This window comes from Bufo gargarizans, chromosome 6 (assembly GCF_014858855.1).
Source record: "Bufo gargarizans isolate SCDJY-AF-19 chromosome 6, ASM1485885v1, whole genome shotgun sequence".
In the NCBI taxonomy this organism is placed as follows: Eukaryota; Metazoa; Chordata; class Amphibia; order Anura; family Bufonidae; genus Bufo; species Bufo gargarizans.
In genome coordinates, this window is record NC_058085.1 from 114,884,731 (window position 1) to 114,905,211 (window position 20,481).

General features: G+C 42.2%; 1 protein-coding gene across 6 annotated transcripts in view; it reads left to right on the forward strand.

Annotated features, from left to right (window-relative positions):
- Positions 1-20,481, forward strand: part of SKAP1 (src kinase associated phosphoprotein 1) — a 684,040-nt gene that overhangs the window by 508,479 nt on the left and 155,080 nt on the right. For 5 of the 6 annotated variants that reach the window (XM_044300194.1, XM_044300192.1, XM_044300191.1 and 2 more), the window contains exons 5-9: positions 6,435-6,500; positions 9,756-9,839; positions 14,523-14,659; positions 14,742-14,805; positions 17,591-17,740. In XM_044300194.1, coding sequence (XP_044156129.1) covers positions 6,435-6,500; positions 9,756-9,839; positions 14,523-14,659; positions 14,742-14,805; positions 17,591-17,740 — 501 coding nt within the window. The remainder of the gene's footprint in view (positions 1-6,434; positions 6,501-9,755; positions 9,840-14,522; positions 14,660-14,741; positions 14,806-17,590; positions 17,741-20,481) is intronic. The other variant, XM_044300195.1, reaches the window with a different exon arrangement.

The window sequence follows — 20,481 nt, forward strand, 5'->3', positions numbered from 1 at the left end:
TTAATGAGGCTACTCTGCAGACCTTTGGTGTGGAATCAGTGGCAATAGTGCAGATGCAGTTATTCTTCCACCTGGATTGTTTTTTAGACATTACATTATTTGTAGAATGTCAGTGAATCCCATCATGATCAAAGACGTTGTGCTACCATGTATATTGATGACCTATTGTCAGGATAGGTCATCAATATCTGATCGGCGGAGATCCGACACCCCCAGTGATCAGCTGTTTGAAAAGAGGCGAAACTCCATGCGAGCGCTGCTTCCTGTTCATTACACTGCCCGTCGTCTCATAAGTGCAATGTAATGACAGGCACCCTCTCCATTCATTTGAATGGAGTGGGAATTTGTTAGGGATCGACCAATATTGATTTTTTTAGAGCCGATACTGATAATCTGTGAACTTTCAGGCTGATAGCCGATAATTTATACCGATATTCAGTAAATTTTAATTTTTGAAAAAAATAATAAAAAATTCCTACACAAATCTGCTGAAAATGTTTATTGTTAACGTGTATTTTTATTTTTTTGTAAATCTTTCTTTTTCATTTATACTTTATATATATATATATATATATATATATATATATATATATATATTTTTTTTTTAACTAACTAGGGACTAGAACCATTGTCCTATTCACCCTGATAGAGCTCTATCAGGGTGAATAGGACCTCACACTCTCCCTGCTGCCCTGTGCTTTGTGCACAGGGCAGCAGGGAGATGACTATGGCAGCCAGTGCTTCAATAGTGTCCTGGCTGCCATGGTAACCGATCGGAGCCCCAGGATTACACTGCTGGGGCTCTGATCAGAACTGCCACTGCACCACCAATAAAATTACGGGTTGTGGGGAGGGGGACCCTGTGGCCACTGCCACCAATGATTAATACTGGGGGGCTTAGGTGGGGGACCACACTGCGCCACCAATGTCTTTAATACTGGGGTTGGGGGGGCACTGCACCACCAATGTCTAATACTGGGGTGGGGGGGCGCACTGCGCCACCAATGAAAATAACTCTCTCATGAATTCATATACAGGAGGCGGGAGCTGGCTGCAGAATCACATAGCCGGATCCCGACCTCTATGAGCGGTTGCTGCGATCTGCGGTAGTTAACCCCTCCGGTGCCGCGGATCGCAGCTACCGCTCATAGAGGTCGGGAGCTGGCTATGTGATTCTGCAGCCAGCTCCCGCCTCCTGTATATGAATTAATGAGAGAGTTATCTTCATTGGTGGCGCAGTGGCCACAGCTCCTCCCTCCTCTCATTGGCGGCAGCAGCAGCACAGGGGGGAGGGATACACTGCTTCCTTCTCCCCTGTGCTGCTGAGGGAACACGGAGAGCGCTGTCAGCAGCGCGATCCTTGTTCCCAATACGTTATCGGTATATCGGCAAAATAGATGCCGATAACGTTCAAAATCCTGGATATCGTCCGGTAATATCGGTAAAACCGATAATCGTCGGTCCCTAGTATTTGTAATTACACTACGCCGCTGCTCCATAGAAGACGACACATAATGTAATGACCAGGAAGCGGTGCTCACATGGAGCGCTGCCTCCTCTTTAACCCCTTAGTGACCTCCCATACGTGTTTTTACGGCGGTCACTAAGGGGCCTTGGGCTGGAGCCCAGCCTTTTTACGGCGGCACTTCAGCCCAAGCTAGTGATAAAATCAAGCGCTGTAGCTCTGTGCGGGGCTCGGGGCAGTGATCAGAGACAGTGACAAGCGGTCTCTGATCCCGTGATCGCCATGATACACTTTATATGCAATATGGCCCCCAGATGTGTTAAATAAAGTTATTAGGGCTAATAACTAAATAAAATTAAGAAAGTTAAAATAAGCCAAAATAAAGTAAAGATGTGGAAATATATTTCTGTTAAAAATATTGAATAGTATTTATGTATGTATGTGAAATATTGCAGCTGAAAATAGGAAAATGTGCCAATTTTTACAAATTTTCATAAATTTTCACTTTTTTAATAAAGATACGCAAATTTTATCTGTAGAATTTTACCACCTAAGTAGAGTACAATATGTGACGAGAAAACAATGTCAGAATTACTTTGATGTGTAAAACCGTTCCAAAGTTAGGCCTATTGCACACGACCGTATGGCTTTTTCAGTGTTTTGCGGTCCGTTTTTCATGGATCCGCTGTTCCGTTTTTTGTTTCCGTTGTGTTTCCGTTCCGTTTTTCCGTATGGCATATACAGTATACAGTAATTACATAGATAAAATTGGGTTGGCCATAACATTTTCAATAGATGGTTCAGGAAAAAACGGAACGGAAACGGAAGACATACGGATGCATTTCCGTATGTGTTCCGGTTTTTTTGCGGATCCATTGACTTGAATGGAGCCACGGACTGTGATTTGCGGGCAATAATAGGACTTGTTCTATGTTAAAACGGAACGGAAATACGGAAACGGAATGCATACGGAGTACATTCCGTTTTTTTGCGGAACCATTGAAATGAATGGTTCCGTATACGGACCGTATACGGAACGCAAAAAACGGCCAGTAAACAGGAAAAAAAAACGGCCGTGTGCAATAGGCCTTATTCTAAGCTAAAATGACACATGTCAGATTTCCAAAATTTGGCTTGGTCATTAAGGCCCAAACAGGCTTGGTCACTAAGGGGTTAAACAGCTGATCGGCAGGGGTGCCGGGTAACAGACCCCCGCCAATCAGATATTGATGACCTATCCTGACAATATATGGCAGGACAACCCCTTTAAGACCTGGATTCTGAATGTTTGCCATGACCTTATATATTGATGCTACAGCCAAATAGGCATATAAAATTGTTCTTAATATGTTTAATAGTTGACATAGGCTAAACATTCACCTAACGCTTGTAACACCCTATACATTGTTTATGGTAAATCTTCATCGATCGTTCCATCTAAAAATGTACATGCGCCAAATCGTTCTGTCAATGAATTCTTATTGCAGTACAGTTGATTAAGAAGAGTCTTTATTTATAATAGCAGTAACGTTTTCCACAGCAATTCACCTTTTAGAGGGTCCATGCAGGAACAAAGTCAGACATTGCATAGTAAGAAACGTGCCAAAGCACACACTCTGCCATCATAGGGTGAGTTTCGTCCTCCATCACTCTGCTCAATAAGACAATGAAATAAATGGTTTGTTACTAAAATAAACTTACTGTATCTTATAGCAATTTATACTGATCTGAGTTTCTCTTGAACCAGTCTTAAGAGCAGAAGTGTTGCCAGCCGATGGCAGGGGTAACAAGCCTATCGATAGACGTACACTCTTCTGAACGCTATTATTTTATAGTCCTGCCCAAGCAACAATTTATAATGGGACTGTTTGGCTTTAGTCCTGAAGGAGGCCATACACATTAGTCTAAAATTGATCAAAATGGATGATTTCAACCAAAACAAACAATCATTGGTTGAAATTGAAAAGGGAATCTGTCACCAGCAACCTCCTTATCAAGCTGGTTGCATAGACTGTGTTTGACCTGATTTAAAACAATGTTTTGGTTTTGTGGATTCGAGGCTCCGTTCCTTGGTTATATTTTTTTGTTAATATGCAAATTAGGCCATTGGTACAACGAGGGCGTCACCATTGCTCTTGTTGCACCCAAGTTCCACTCCTTTCTGTGGCCAGCCTCTCCTTGGCTGCTTTGATTGACAGTAAGGGAGCCTCGAATCAACAAAAGAAAAGCATTGTTTTAATCAGGTGAGCCACAGCTATTGGATAGGGAGGTCGCAGTGACAGATTCCCTTCAACGAATAATCATTTTAGCAGACAGATAGACCGTTATCGTTTGAAAAGAAGTCGGCAGCGTTTACTGTATTCGTGCCATAGTAAAATAGATATTTATTTGAAAGAACGTTCCCAGAAAAAGATCTTTCAGCCGTCGCCCGGTTTCATTGAACATGTATGACCACCTTAAAACAACGGTAATGGCCAATGGACTAATATGCGCAGGATCACCTTCAAGATTTTTTTAAAGGGTAAAAATTTTCTATACATTTATACCTACATTTCATTTGACAATTCTTCCCTTTGACCTCCTACACAGAGGCAAATGGCTCCCTTTAATTTGGTTAGAAGACAACCTCCAAATTTGTGAAAGAAAGGATTGAACCAGCCATCTCCGCCTTCATGGAACTCTAAGTCCAGGGTTTATCTCCCAGTAATTTATACAGCATTTTCATGCCTGTGACATTCTTGTGGGGATACAGAAAGCCCCATGCTGCTAATGGACTGAAAGTAAATGAAATTAAATAAGCGCAGCAAAGCTCATCAGCAGTGTCTCCCCCCTGGGTAATTCAATTCCTGAGTGCGCTGTGATGGGCGCGTGCGGCACACTCTCTGAAATCCTGCTGCGGGCGGGAGACTTAACATCTAAATAAAACTTTTTACTGCAGCATTTGTTATTCTCATGCCAGCAGGGTCCTGGATGCTGGTTTGGGGACAGTAATGTAATATTCATATTTCCTCCCATGTTGTGCGTGCCATATACCAGCATACTAAATATTCCATAAATATGCACTTGCAGTTTAAATAAGCTGCCGTGAATTTTAATTTTCATGCAAATCTTTTTTTTGCTTTGTTATTAACTGCTTGGCTGCCCATCTGTGTCGCTTGTCTGTCCAGAGAGGTGCAGCAGTCATCAATCTAGTGACCGTCTCCACCTGACTCTTCTCACATCATTCCTAGAATAGCAGTGCAGGTAGTTAACCACACTGTTGCTCTGTTGTACAGTCAATTATCTACAGCAGACATTTATTGGTAATGACTTAATTTATAGTGTAGTGTTTAATAAGTGCATTAGTCAAAAGATCACAGAACTTGTAGTGGAAATGAATTGTTAGAACGTGATGTCATCATTTTGCATCTAGATACCAGACAGCTCGTCGTGCTTACATTCTGGTAAATAAAAGATGGGGGGATGTTTTTGGGACGTTTCTGAATGTGCTCTGTCCAATTCAGTATTATGGGTTTTATTTTTTTCTCTGGAAACTGAACGTTAGTCCATGCACTAGCGGTATGTAAAACTGTATACAGGGGTGCACCTAGCCTTTCTGCTGCCTGAGGCCAAAACTGAACCAGCACCCCTTCCCCCCCAATTCCAATATCTTAACCTAGCCCCTTCCCATCAGCCTAAGGCCCTTCGGCTGCTCCCCCTTTTTCCCCTACCTGGTGCTGCCTGAGGCAATCGCCTCACCTGGCTTTATTAGTGGGCACCCCTGCCTGTGTATATACTAAATATATGTACAAAAAGGATCTTATGAGAACACCATTTTTATTATATAAAGAAGTACTATTTATGATGGTTTTCTCCATCGAAGTAAGCGGAAATCCCAACTCCCATGCATCATATCTGTTTTCCTACCTTTATGTAAAGAGTGCGGAGTGTTGCTTGCAACAGTGGGAGTAGCATGCACAAAGGTTGGCTGACATGGAGATAGTACAGACGGAATCAACAGTCTGTTTAAGGCCTCATGCACACAGCCGTTGCCCGGTTTTGGCCGTATTGCGGCCCGCAATAGGCGGGCACTGTCTGTTTGCTCATCGCATCACGGATGCAGACCAATTCACTTGAATGGATCCGCAATCTGGAAGGTTGGTGCGGAACGGAGGCACGGAAGCACTACGGAGTGCTTCTGTTTGCATTCTCTCTGTGCCTCCGCACCGCAAAAAGATGGAACATGTTCAGTTTTTTTTGGGTTGTGGACGGATCACAGACTCATTCAAGTTGAACGGATCTGGATCCGTCGCAGCAGCTGCACGGATAGTGCCCATGCATGGCAGTGTAGTTTATGCAGATTTTTGTGTGTTTTTTTGCTGCCATTCTGTACCAGTCCACATGTGTTACATATGGATTTTGATGCAGATTTGCCTCAGATCTCACCCTTTGCAACGCACTGAAAATCCGCACAAACAATTGGCATTCTGCAGATTTCATAATCTGCACCATCTGTCTGTTTTGGCACAGAAAATTTCTACTCTCTAAACATGAGATTTTGAGAATCTACTTAGCTGGTACTGTATTTTGCTCTGGATTTTCTGCAGAAACAACACACGTAATACACACCATGTGCATATACCCTAAGGATATGTTCCCATGTGGCATGTCATGATGAAATAAAAAAAATTATTAAACAATAAGGCAATACTTGTAATATACTTCATGGAGGAAGGGGGGGGGGGGGTGGGGGGGTGAGATTAAAAAACGTAAACTCTGATAAGCCCTTTAGCTTTTTGTCCCCATTCAGAGCAGAGATAATAGCTTTGGAGATCAAATTGCTGTGTTTAACAAATGAAATACTGTGCACATGAAGAGTAACATTTATCAGGAAGTTTATTTCATGGTGGGGGGGATTTTAATAATTCATTTCATTTTACATTGCAGTCAGTTTCCTGTTCATTAAATAATTTTATTAACTTTGTTTTAGAATCTCGAGATGCAGAAGAGCCTGAAAAGATTTTGAAACAGGGCTTCCTAGAGAAGAGGAACAGAGGTAGGATGTCATGCGGTGCTGCTTATCAGAATCACACCATACAGGTTATGCTGGGGTTAGCATTGCTGGCATGTCTTTCTAAAGTCTCTTCTTACTAGTAACTTTGTCAAATAAGTGATGACTCTGCATTTTCTTTAGCTTAAAATGACACTTAAAAAAATGTAACACATATTAACCGGTATGTAAATATTCTATGTAATTTTTTTTCTTTCTAATAACAGAATATGCCATAACTATCCGATAGGAACATGTCCCAGAGGTGGAACCTGCACCTATCTCAAGAACAGGAGCTCATTGCAGGCTACAGTGAGGGGAGAGGTGGCTGCGCTTGCGCGTCTCTCTCCATTCACTACTGTAGGACTTCTGAAAATAGCTGAGCACGGTTACTTGACTATTTTCAGAAGTCACATAACCGTAAATGTATAGAGCCACATAGGTGGCCATCTCTCCATTCACCACATCACACCATGTGGTCCTGTTCTCCAGATAGGAGCAGGTCCCAGAGGTCGGAACGTCACCTATCAGACGTTTGTGGCATATCCTACAGGTATGTGATAAATGTCCAGATTGGACAATGCCTTTAACTTCCTCTCAGTCTGGGCATTTAACACCAGCAATCAGCAAAAATCAGGGACAGATATTTCAGATGTTTGCATTCACATATACAGCCCCTCCAGGTAAACTCCAGAAAATGTCTGGATTCCACTGTAAGTGTGAATGTTGCTCTAGATCACTGCTACAGAAGGTCAATATTCTGTAATTAATTTTTAATGGCATAGCACTGCTGAAAATAATATTTCTTTGAATATTGAAAAAAAAAAAAAACCTGTGTAGAAGCATCCCTTAATAAATTAAAGGAGGGCAACCCATACACATACAGTACAGACCAAAAGTTTGGACACACCTTCTCATTCAAAGAGTTTTCTTTATTTTCATGACTATGAAAATTGTAGATTCACACTGAAGGCATCAAAACTACGAATTAACACATGTGGAATTATATACATAACAAAAAAGTGTGAAACAACTGAAAATATGTCATATTCTAGGTTCTTCAAAGTAGCCACCTTTTGCTTTGATTACTGCTTTGCACACTCTTGGCATTCTCTTGATGAGCTTCAAGAGGTAGTCACCTGAAATGGTTTTCACTTCACAGGTGTGCCCTGTCAGGTTTAAAAAGGTGGCATTTCTTGCCTTATAAATGGGGTTGGGACCATCAGTTGCATTGTGGAGAAGTCAGGTGGATACACAGTTGATAGTCCTACTGAATAGACTGTTAGAATTTGTATTATGGCAAGAAAAAAGCAGCTAAGTAAAGAAAAACAAGTGGCCATCATTACTTTAAGAAATGAAGGTCAGTCAGTCCGAAAAATTGGGAAAACTTTGAAAGTGTCCCCAAGTGCAGTCACAAAAACCATCAAGCGCTACAAAGAAACTGGCTCACATGCGGACCGCCCCAGGAAAGGAAGACCAAGAGTCCCCTCTGCTGCAGAGGATAAGTTCATCCAAGTCACCAGCCTCAGAAATCGCAGGTTAACAGCAGATTAGAGACCAGGTCAATGCCACACAGAGTTCTAGCAGCAGACACATCTCTAGAACAACTGTTAAGAGGAGACTGTGTGAATCAGGCCTTCATGGTAGAATATCTGCTAGGAAACCACTGCTAAGGACAGGCAACAAGCAGAAGAGACTTGTTTGGGATAAAGAACACAAGGAATGGCCATAGACCAGTGGAAATCTGTGCTTTGGTCTAATGATTCCAAATTTGAGATCTTTGGTTCCAACCACCGTGTCTTTGTGCGACGCAGAAAAGGTGAACGGATGGACTCTACATGCCTGGTTCCCACCGTGAAGCATGGAGGAGGTGTGATGGTGTGGGGGTGCTTTGCTGGTGACACTGTTGGGGATTTATTCAAAATTGAAGCCATACTGAACCAGCATGGCTAACACAGCATCTTGCAGCGGCATGCTATTCCATCCGGTTTGCGTTTAGTTGGACCATCATTTATTTTTCAACATGACAATGACCTCCAGGCTGTGTAAGGGCTATTTGACCATGAAGGAGAGTGATGGGGTGCTGCACCAGATGACCTGGCCTCCGCAGTCACCGGACCTGTACCCAATCGAGATGGTTTGGGGTGAGCTGGACCGCAGAGTGAAGGCAAAAGGGACAACAAGTGCTAAGCATCTCTGGGAACTCCTTCAAGACTGTTGGAAGACCATTTCAGGTGACTACCTCTTGAAGCTCATCAAGAGAATGCCAAGAGTGTGCAAAGCAGTAATCAAAGCAAAAGGTGGCTACTTTGAAGAACCTAGAATATGACATATTTTCAGTTGTTTCACACTTTTTTGCTATGTATATAATTCCACATGTGTTAATTCATAGTTTTGATGCCTTCAGTGTGAATCTACAATTTTCATAGTCATGAAAATAAAGAAAACTCTTTGAATGAGAAGGTGTGTCCAAACTTTTGGTCTGTACTGTATGCCCTTTAGACCCCCATCAGTGGAATGAGAATGGAGAACTTCTTTGTAAGAGTAGTTCCTGTCTTTGTGGGCTCGAGCTGCCCATGATATTATATGGATGGCCATCATGTAATGCTAATAATTGGTGGCGTCTTATCAGTAATGCCTATGACAGATGAAGCTTATTTTTTCTTCTGTGCCACTAAGTAATCACACCGGGTTATTAGATAATGGCCACAATTAGTGCACCCTGGGAAATATGTATGGCATCTTGGGTCTTGGTTATGAAAATTAGTGCAGATTGTAGAGGAAGTGGTTTACAATAGCAACCAATTGGGTCTCTTCTTTAATCTAGTCAGCATTACAAAAAATTGAGCTGTGAAGCCATATGTATGTACAATCTGCATCTGGCCCCTGTTTGCCCAAAGATAAATTCTTGTCTGTTTAATCTGTCTCATTTTAGGGCTGATGCATGTGGCCATGTCCGCATTTGGGTCTGCAAAAAACGGATCTGCAAAATATAGACTGATTCTTTGTGCGTTCTGTATTTTTCTCACTGCTATGAATAGAAATGGCCATTTTCGTCCACAAATATGGACAGTAATCTACAAATAAGGATGTCTTATGTAATTTGCAGAATGACCACGTAGAGCTGCAAAAAATGCGGATTGTGCGTGGCCCCATAAAAATGAATGGATCAGTGTGCTATGTGCTGAAAATGCACATGGCACACGGGTAAAAAATAAAGGTCGTGTGCATAAGCCCTTTATTTAAATTTTTTTCTTCCAGATCATGGCTTCTTTGGATCAGAATGGCAGAAAAGGTGGTGTGTTCTCACTAACATAAGCTTTTGTTACTATTCTAGCGGGAAAGGTAAGTGGACCTGTGAGTTTATAAACTTGAATATGTTCATGTAGTCAATGGTAATTGTGGAGCTGGTAAAATATATTCAAGGAAGGATCAACTTTGTATTCTGCGTATAAACAAAATCATTCCTTGTCTGGGTTGTTAGGTTATCACAATATCTGTACCCTGCCCCTTTAACAGTGACCTCCACAGCGGCCTGCCCCCTTGACGGTAACATCGGCAGTACCCTCCCCTTTAACAGTGACCTCCACAGTGGTCACCCCCCTTTATTAGTGACCTCCACAGTACACCGTCTCGTTAACACTGATTCCCACAACACCCTGTCCCCCAGCTAGGACATGTTCTATCTCTTTGCGGAACGGAAGTACGGGACGAAACCCCATGGAAGCACTCTGTAGTGCTTCCGTAGGGTTCCGTTTCCGCATCTCCGGATTTGCGGACCCATTGAAGTGAATGGGTCTGCATCCGTGATGTGGAATGCACACAGAACAGTGCCCTTGTATTGCGGATCCGCACTACGACCACGGAGCTCACATGTTCGTGTGAAAGAGGCCTACCAGTGACCTCCACAGCAGCCACCCCTTTATTAGTGACCTCCACAATACCCCATGTCCTTAACAGTGACCTCTACAGCAATCTACCCCTGAACATTGACCTCCATAGCGGACCGTCCTCTTAACTGTGACATCCACAGCAACCTTCCCCTAGGGTGACCAGAGGTCCAGTTTTAGGCTGGACAGTCCGGCTCTCAGACTCCCTGTCCTCTGTCCGGAGCAGGGCCTAGACAGACACAGGGATGTCCTTTTGAACAGCTCACTCTCAGACAGCAGCACTGTGCTGTCTGAGCGTTAGCTGCAACAAGAAAGTCACCCTTCCTCCCACCCCTGCAGCTGACAGAAGTTGATTTTTACCTTCATTTTTTCAATCCCCGTCGGCTGCGGAGTGGGAGGGGTGTGGCCTAACAGAGTCAGGAAGTGGCCTAGCTGGACCTGGGGCAGGGTTTTTAAGTCCGTCTTTTGAGGGTGGCCACCTTACCTACCCCCTGAATTGTGACCTCCACAGCACTTCGCTCCCTTAACAGTGTCATCCACAGCGCCCTGCCCCTTTAAAGCTGACCTACAGCCAAGAATAATGGCTGGGTTGTTATGGAAACCTGGTGTAAAACTGTTTGTATGTGGAGACTAAGGGCCTGATAAGGGACATGTGACCGCATGTATGGCAGTTGGGATATGAAGAGAAAGACCTGCAGGCTTCATGTGATGTGCCATATTTGCATTTTTTTGGGAATATTTCAGGAAAGGTACGTGCTAGAGAGCTGAGACCTAAAACCTTCCCGGACACCTGATGTACCTGTGTGCTAAATTTCGTGATTGTAAATTCCGACGGTGCGGATTTCTTTAGCGGACATACACACATACGCTCAGTATTAGATATATATACTTTTTCTGTGTGTTTCATATGCCTGATGTAATATTCAGGTACATTTATTCATCTTTCATCTTTAATGTGACCATGCTATTATAGTAATTTGTATCCACCAGGCAGCCTTATAACTCATATCTAAAATGGTTAAAAATGTGCAGCTCTGTCTAAGACCTGTTTCATTTGGTCAGTATTTGTAGGCCAAAACCAGAAGTGGAAACTACAGAGGTAGTCTGTATAATATAATATTAATGTTATAATACAAATAATTGTGCCTCTTCTTTGTTTTTGACCCACCCCTGGTTTTGGCTTTCAAATACTGATGCAAAAATCCTGACCAAATCCTGACCGTGTGAAAGAGGCTTAAAACTGTGAGTAAACCCTTCTCCTTGCAGCTGAATATTTTCTGATTTGCCTACTTTGATTCTCCTGTCTGTATACACTGTTCAGGAAGGAAGGGTTTGCACATCTGGATGCATAGCTATCCTGTCATAATTAACCGAATGACCTCATGAACTTACTTGATGGGAGAAGGTTCACAACATGGAGGAAATCGGCTATGTGACCTCTAATTATTGCTTGCATTTTTTACGGGTTATGTAATATGTGAATTATTTCATTCTGCTAGATGAGTACAAAACAGTTAAAAATAATGCCTTATTTGTAGCTTTTCATTAACCCATTCCCGACAGCCTGACATATATACGTGAGCGATTAGGACTTTAAATATGGCACCTGCTCATGCATGCAGCGGGCGCCATAGCAGCTGGGTGTCTGCTGTTTTAAACAGCAGGTGTCTGGCGGTAACGCTGATCGTGAACTTTTAACCCTTCAGATGCTGTGGTCAAATGTGACCACGGCATCTGTAGGGGCAAAAACCCAGAAGCACGTGCTTCCGGGTGTGTTCCAGCTACCCCCAGCGAGGAGCGGGAGCCGGAGTGAGTGATAGAGGAAGCTGCAGCACAGTAGTCCTTATGGAGAACCTGTCTGTGGCAGGGCTCCATAGGAAGTCAGTGTAATTCTAGTAGACTCCAATGCTAATGGTAAACCAGTGAGGACATTGATTGGCCGCAGCAATGATATTCTATATACCTGTATATCACAGTGACGGTGACATACCAGGATACAGCACACAACTGCTGCAGCCAATTACTGTCCAGTGCCAATGGACCAGTGCCACAGAGAATGGCGCTGGAGAAAGAGGTGTACTTTACTTTTTTTTAAGCAATTGAGCAATTGTATGGCTTGTCTAAGGTCTTATATTACCTCAGACAACCCCTTAACTTGTACAGCAATAGTGTGCAGGGGATGTATGAAGCTCACTCAATACATGGCGGGTGCAGATCCCGGTCAGTTAAACCCTCCGATGCAGCTGTCGATAGCGACCACAATATCTGGGGGATTAGACAGATGTAAGGGGGCTCCCTCTGTCCTCCGCAGCAAAATCGTGGGGTTCCCATCAGTTGCCATGACAGCCTGTGGCCTTGTGAAGGTTCAAGACCTGTCATGGTGAGCTGCCTAAAATGGTAAGCTGCATGAAAAGCCGTGGCTTAGTCATAGCTTCACAGACAGCATGTCACCACAATACTATTTTGTGTAAAAAAAAATATATATTTAAATTTCCCCTCCCTTTTCCAATTTTACACACAAAAATAATCACCATGTCCGAAAATTTCCAAACTATTAGAATATCAAAATATTTTTCTGCTGGATAAAGGCCATAACAGAAAAAAAATGTTATAAAAATGCACGATTTATAATTTTCACCTTGTCCCCATAAAAAGTTGAATGAAAAGTGACCAAAAAGTTGTACATACCCTAAAATCGTGTCAATAAACACTACAGTTGGCCCAGCAAAAAATTACCTCTCATACAGTTCTGTAGTGTTGACCACACTTAATCGTGAATTTTATTGTTGTATTCAATGGTGGTTTATTCGCATCAATTTGCTTTGCTGTGGAAAAAAATATATTGGTTCACAAATGCAATCAACATGCCCATAATATTATTAACACAGAATTTATGGATTATAAATGAAAACAAATGATAATAAAAACTTTGAGGCTCTGCTAGTAAATGCTTATAATCCCTATAAAATATTTATCTTTTTTATTTTATTTTTTTTAGAACTGTGCATTGACCTGTTCCTTAGTTATTCCTCCTTGAAATGTATACTACCATTCCATTATTGACAGTGTCAGGATTTGTATGGATACACTGTATTAACAAGGAGAATTGGTAACGCCCCAATGTTATTTCATGGGGAATACAACTGTTTACTAAAACACATATCAAAAGAGCTGTCAAGATTTAAAGGCTATAGGGCAGTTTTCATGATTTTATTTGACTCATTTTGGGCTAGAATTTTTTTTTTAATTGGTCTTTTAAAAAAAAAATCTGCTGTTTTTGTGATACACATAGTTAAAAAGTCTTTTTGCAGACTGCACCTTCTGAGTTCCGAAAGCCCGTCACTCATGTGAAGCTACGTCTCTGAACTTCTGACCTCTTAAACACTCATTATAGCTACACTCTTATCAAACTGCTATGTGATGGTCCCATCTCTAGGACCCGCACCTGTCTCCAGAATGGGACCCCTGAAGTGAGAGGAGAGCAGTCACGTATGTGCGACTGCCCTCTATTCATTTTTATGGGACTGCAGAAAATAGTCGAGCGCTGGCTCAGCTATCTCCATCAGTCCTATAGAAGTGAATAGAGTGTGGCCGTGCTTGCGCCATTCATTCTTTATTTATTTCTATGGGACTTCCAAAAATAGCTGCGCGCACTCGCTTGGCTATTTTCTGAACTCTGGAGAGCACGCCTTGCACGCTCGGTGCACTCTCCTTCACTTTAGGGAGCCCATTCTGTACCACTTCTGGGACCTGCACCTATCTGACATTGGTGGCATATCCTAGTCTCAGATAAGACAACCCCTTTAACTATTCACCCCACGTTTAGAAGAACACAGCATGGAAGAGATCAGTTCTCTTATATACAGTTTTCCTATTTCAATAATGAAACATCGAGAATGGTTCCCAGCACAAACCAGACTGGAAATATTCTCCACTATTTCCTTAGAGATGTTTACTTTATTCCATATAGCAAGCATTCCCATGTATCTTACACAATGGCTTACATTCCAAAATGCTTCCTGGGCACTTAACACTTTTTGATTCAGCCACGGACCACTATTTGTGGTGCAGACCCTATACTGTGAACAGCGGTACCACCTGGTATTGGGCATGGCCTTTACAAAGTGATTGTTTATAGATTGTATTGCAGGGAAAGTTCCCAAGGGTGGCTTCCTGATAAAAGACTGTGGTGCCCAGCTGGTTTCAAGTATCCGCAAAGACTCTCGACGAGATTCCTGCTTTGAGCTCGTCTCTCCTGGCAATCGCAGCTATGAGGTAATGTCCAGTCTTCTAGTAACTAAATACACTGCTATGAGGGTCGCAAAAGCCCACTAAAAACACTCTTGTACATCAACAGTTCACCGCGGCCAGTCCAGGAGATGCCAGAGACTGGGTGGAACACATACAATTTTTGGTAAAAGGTATGATATATTACACTTTGATCTTACAAACAGAATCAGACCACAAATGACCCACATGACTTCCCACTTATTTCACCATTACTTAATTTTCCATGTATACCTTTTTTCTTTTCTTTTTTTTGGGGGGGGCGAGTAATTTCTGCACATTAATGAGATTGTCCAACACACACTATTCTACATTTTGTAAACCAGTACATGAATCTGAATACATTCATAATTGCATGTAATGAAAACATTTTTTATAGCCATTGAGTTATTCAATAAAACATCTGTACAGTATAGAGACACCTGCTGTTTGTTCTTTTCCTTATTTCTATGTCCACCTCAGAACCATCTTTGAGGTGGACACAAATACTCTGTTGCATCATTAACCTGCCACCAGTCATATCTTCCATTAGAACATGTGACCATTACAGGGAGAGTCCAGCAGAAAGGACATGTCCCTGAGAATGGATATGCCCCCGAGAATGGATATGCCCCCCTGAGCTGCCAGCTTGAATTAAATCTAGCAGAGCAATTGGACCAAAGTATGGGGGCGAGAGCGCTGGAGCTATGAGAGCTGCAGGGCTGGTTCTAGCTTTGTTGTCATATGCTATATAATGATTGATTTTAATTTTTACGTTATTTATAGGATAAACCCTTTAATATTGTCCTGATACAGCTACAGCACTGGTTAGAAGCGTAATTTGAAGTTGATATGCTCCAATGCAAACTGTATGATTTGTAATACTGGTGTAAGAGGACTAAAGCTAGCGATACATGTTGTAATGCCGGCGGTCCATGCCAGTGGGTATGACTGCCAGAATACTGACCTCTTCATAGCCAGCAGTTCGTCTCCTGCGGCCTCCCTGGAGGCATTACTGCCAGTATGTGTGTAGTTCTGCCTAGTTCACCCATTTACCAGACTGACCTGGTGCTGTATGTTTGGCTCCTGCTAGACTCCCATATTGACCTTGTGCCACCTGCCCTGACCTACTCTCTGATTACTGAATAGAACAAACTATGAGTGCCCTGCCCTTAGCTTCTCCACTGACCTTGATCTTGTTTGTCCCCTTGATGCCACACCCTAATCTCTCTAAACTAAACAATGAGAGGTAACAGCCTTGCAGCCAAGTCCAGATTACTGTACAGGGGTTAGATGGCAAAACAAGAGGGGGCCACTTAGACATCCCCTTTAACACCCCCACACAGATTAGTTTATTGTCGGCTAAACCAGCCAAGAATATTGGGCTCGGCCAATAATCTGATGTGTGCCGAGAGTGAAGTGAATATTTTTGCCCAATCCTTTTGTTCTCCTGGAAAATAAGTTGCCGCCAGAGGTGTCTGGCAATGGCTTTTTCCCCTCTCCCCAATGAATACACATATACGTTCGGCTGAACTGAGCCAGGAGAGATAGCCGTCGGCCAAACGATCCTTTGGCCGACAGCTGTTGATCGTTTATGGCAGCCTTTGGGAGTAGTCCCAAGAAAAATCTGTTCAGGGACACATTGGGTCCACATGTCCTGTGTTACACATGTCAACCGTCAACCGAAAGATTGTAAGAGATCTGACCTGTGAGACTTGCAGCATATTACAATTGAAATATAGATGCTGGGTGACATAGAATAAGTTCTTAAGATTCTTAAAAGTTTTCCATCTACAGATAATAAATACAGATTTAAAGGAATGTATCACTTTTTTGTTATTGATTAAGGCTACTTTCATACTTGCGGCAGTGTGATCCGTCGTCGGATCCGCCGATCTGGCTGTGATTGAAAGCATTTGTGAGACGGATCCAGATGCGGATCCGTCTCACAAATGCATTGCAAGAACGGATCCATCTCTCCGCTTGTCATGTCTTGTACCTTTTTTCACATTTTTACCGGTCTGCGCAGGCCAGAAGGACGGATATGGCATTCCGGTATTTTGAATTCCGGATCCAGCACTAATACATTCCTATGGGGAAAAATGCCGGATCCGGCATTCAGGCAAGTCTTCGGGTATTTTTCGCCGGAGATAAAATCGTAGCATGCTACGGTTTTATCTTTTGCCTGATCAGTCAAAATGACTGAACTGAACATATGCCTGATCAGTTCTTTTCCGGTATAGAGCCCCTGTGACAGAACTCTATGCCGGAAAAGAAAAACGCTAGTGTGAAAGTACCCTAAAAGTATGTATTCAATTAAATTTGTTACTCCTAGTAAAGTTTTTTTGTTGTATGTATTTTTATTTTATGCAGACAGCCATCTTCTATAGAGCTGTTATGCCACCAGCAGGCATAGGGTATAACAGAATAGCAAGGGAATCCCACCCTATTCTCTAATACAGCGGTGTGAACTGAGCATGCTCTCTCCTCTGTACTTAGGGTGGAGGAGATCACAGAGCACAGGGAGGCAACCTGTCACTCCCAGCATGGAGTTAGGTGTATCGCCGATGTGGTGAAATGGCAGGGGTCCCCGAGAATAATACACTTATGTTCCACTATAGGCTCACAATGCAGATAAGTAAGTATTAATATTTAGTCAGATTAAAGGTTAGAGCTTTCCAACCAGACTTCCCCAGGGTTCCCTGGAACCAAGTCAGAGGCTCCACAGAACACAGCAGCAATACTTGCACGTTAAAAATGGCAAACTGATTTCACTCTGCTTAAATATACTTGGTTGGGAATAACTGGGCTAGATGAAGGCAGACATTTTTTCATGGATATTAGTTGCTACCAAAAAATGCCATTAAAATATTATGTAAAAACTCTTTAGATTGTATAGAACTCTCACTACTTGTAAACACACTACTTGTATTATTCCAGATATCCTTTCACCCACCATACCCTATGAGGATGATGAAGAGTCTTATGATGATGTGGACAGCTTGAACTCCTCTCATATGATACGTCCTTCACCTCTGAACAGGGCAAACAGTCCCACCGAGGATGATGACATCTATGAAGTAGTTCCAGGTAAGAGGTTACTAATTTAAAGCCATGGGCAACACTCCATTCCCCGCATGTTGTTTTGTTTCCAGCTGTAGGTTATTTGTCTTCGCACATTGTATGCTTCTTTGTTTTATTATGCTAATGAGCATACAGTCTCTGCTGGGGCCATTTCTCGTGTCCCAAGCAGATAAAAAAAACAACATTATTTCCTCAGCAAGTCATCGTCGTTAATGAAGTTTTACAAAAACAGATACAACCAAGGAAAAATAAAATTTCACAGGTGATAAATTTTTCCAATTTCCCTGGCAGAATTGGATCAGATTGTTAAATTAAGAGTGAAGGTGTCTGTTAGACAGCAAGGAGCGGTGATGGGTAATTTTATAGAGTGGAAAATTGAATCAAATTGCTACATTAAAACCCAGCTCCTGTGAGATTTTTCTGTAGTGCCGTCCACTTTGTCACTGTTCAGAGTCCGTGCACAGCTGTGCCGCAGGCTTCTAGTTTCTGCACCGCTGGTCCTTCTGCCACAACTGGCTGGTGTTTTCTATCTTGATTCCCAGTGCCAACTTGGTGCAAGAGAAGGGCATGCAGCTTGCAGGGAGACTAATAAGATGCTCTTCTACCATAAAAGAGCAGTTTAGGCAGAAATGTCCACTGTCTCCATATGTCCAGGTTTTGAATAGCTTGGCTTGCTCTTGCATACATCTATATACTACCAAATAGTTTGATCTACATACAGTGGGGTATGCAAGGAGAACCATATGGCTGGTGCCAACTTTTGGAAGTGGCGTTAGCGAGAATATTTTCCCTTGTCATGTTCCAAGGCTTGTTAAAAAGTTGGACTTCTGGAGCCACTTCCAAAAGATGGCACTAGTGAGATGGTTCCCTTTTTCTGGAAGATACCGCTTTGCGTATTGTTTTACAATGGTGCATTCAAAGGGGGTCATTTACTAATCTGAAATATGCCTAAATTAGGCATCTTCATCTCGCTCACATCAATTCTAAAATTGTGGGTGTGGAAGGGGATGGGTTGGCAGGCCAGTATCATTCACCATTTTCTACACCTGTTTTAGGAGGCATAGAAAATGGTCTAAATGTAATACCGCTCGAGAGCTGTCTTACATTTAGAACTGGCGCTGGATGCGGCGAAGTTATGGAAAGGCCTGCACCTCTTTAAAACTTTGGTGGATCCTCCGCCAGCTATGGGGCTTTATTAAGACCGACGTCTAAAATGCCGGTCTTAATAAATGTGCCCCAAAGTCTTCCCGATCTCCTTAAAAGGTAATGTGTCATCAGAAAATGACCTATTATTTAAATCACATTTTTATTTTATTTTTTTTATTTTTTCATGTCACTATATTAAAAAAAAAAGTGTATAATCCTGTTTTAAAACTGTTTTTTAGAAAACTCTCCCATAGACTTCAATAGTATCAGCTCCTGTCCATTGTGTCTATGGCCCATGTAGCTGCTCTTAAAAGACAGGAAGTCTTAAAGGGGTTGTCTGTTTCCTGATATTGATGACCTATCCTCAGGATAGGTCATCAATATCAGATTGGCGGGGGTCTTACTCCCAGTACGGCTGCGAATCAGCTCTTTATAGAGAACGAAGCACTCACTCCACTGTTCACCTGCTCGCCATCAGAATTGCAGTGGTGAGCAGGTGTAATTACAGCTCCATCATCTCATTGACTTGAATGAGACAGAGTGTAACTACAACTGCTCCTTTCCTTTCAAGTGAATGGGATGTAAAAGCTGTAATTACTGCAATGCCAATAGCGAGCAGATAAACAGTGAAGGGCGCTGTGTTCTCTTCACACAGCTGATCAACGGGGCGATGAGAGTGACATGAAAAAAAAAAAAATCCCAAACCAAAAATTCTGAAAAAATATGTTTAACATAAAAATATAATTTAAACAATAGCTCATTTTCTGATGACTCATTCCCTTATGGAGCGCCAAAAACGCTTTTGAAATAGTGCGGTATAATCGTATGTCCACACTGGATGGATACAGTGCAGATTGTCTGCCATGAAATCACAGGTAGAAAATCCACAGTATTTACAGTAACAGCAAAGTGGATGGAATTTTATGACATTTCATCTGCATGGAGATCTGGAGCATGTCAATTTATGTTTTTAATTTTCACCCCAAAATTTCACTGGGTGAAATCTGTGGCAAATCCACCAATCATGCAGATTTTGGCACAAATTCCACGGCAATTCTGCCACAGATAATTTTATTAGCAAATTATGTCCCATGTGGATATACTCTAAAAGTAAATTTTTTTTTTATAAATTGTGAGATTCTGCTGAAATGAGCAAACAGGGCTACAATGTAATTAGAACAAGCATCGAGAAGGGGAGAAAGAGTTTAGAAAAAATTGTGCTGCCATCAGCAGTGCTTAATTTGAAAGTTGGTCCACTATAGAAATATATAAATGTCTGTGTCCATCTTACATGCTCCGTTCCTTTTAGACTACAGTGCCAAAAAATTCACCTTTAAACATAATGCATTTGAGATGTTTGACCTATAAGGAGTTATCAGTAAGACCCAGCTTTTGGGATTAGCGTCATGACTTAACCAGAAGGCACTGTGAAATATATACTGTCATAAAAAGTCATTGTGTGATGGGTTTCTAATCAACTGCCTTCTGATGTGATTGCATGCATTACACAAAGACCAAATGTAAGACGGATTCCTATCTTTGTGTATTAATCTATCAGAGCTGACCTTCTTTCTGTGCTCGAGACCTTTCGAGCCCTCCTG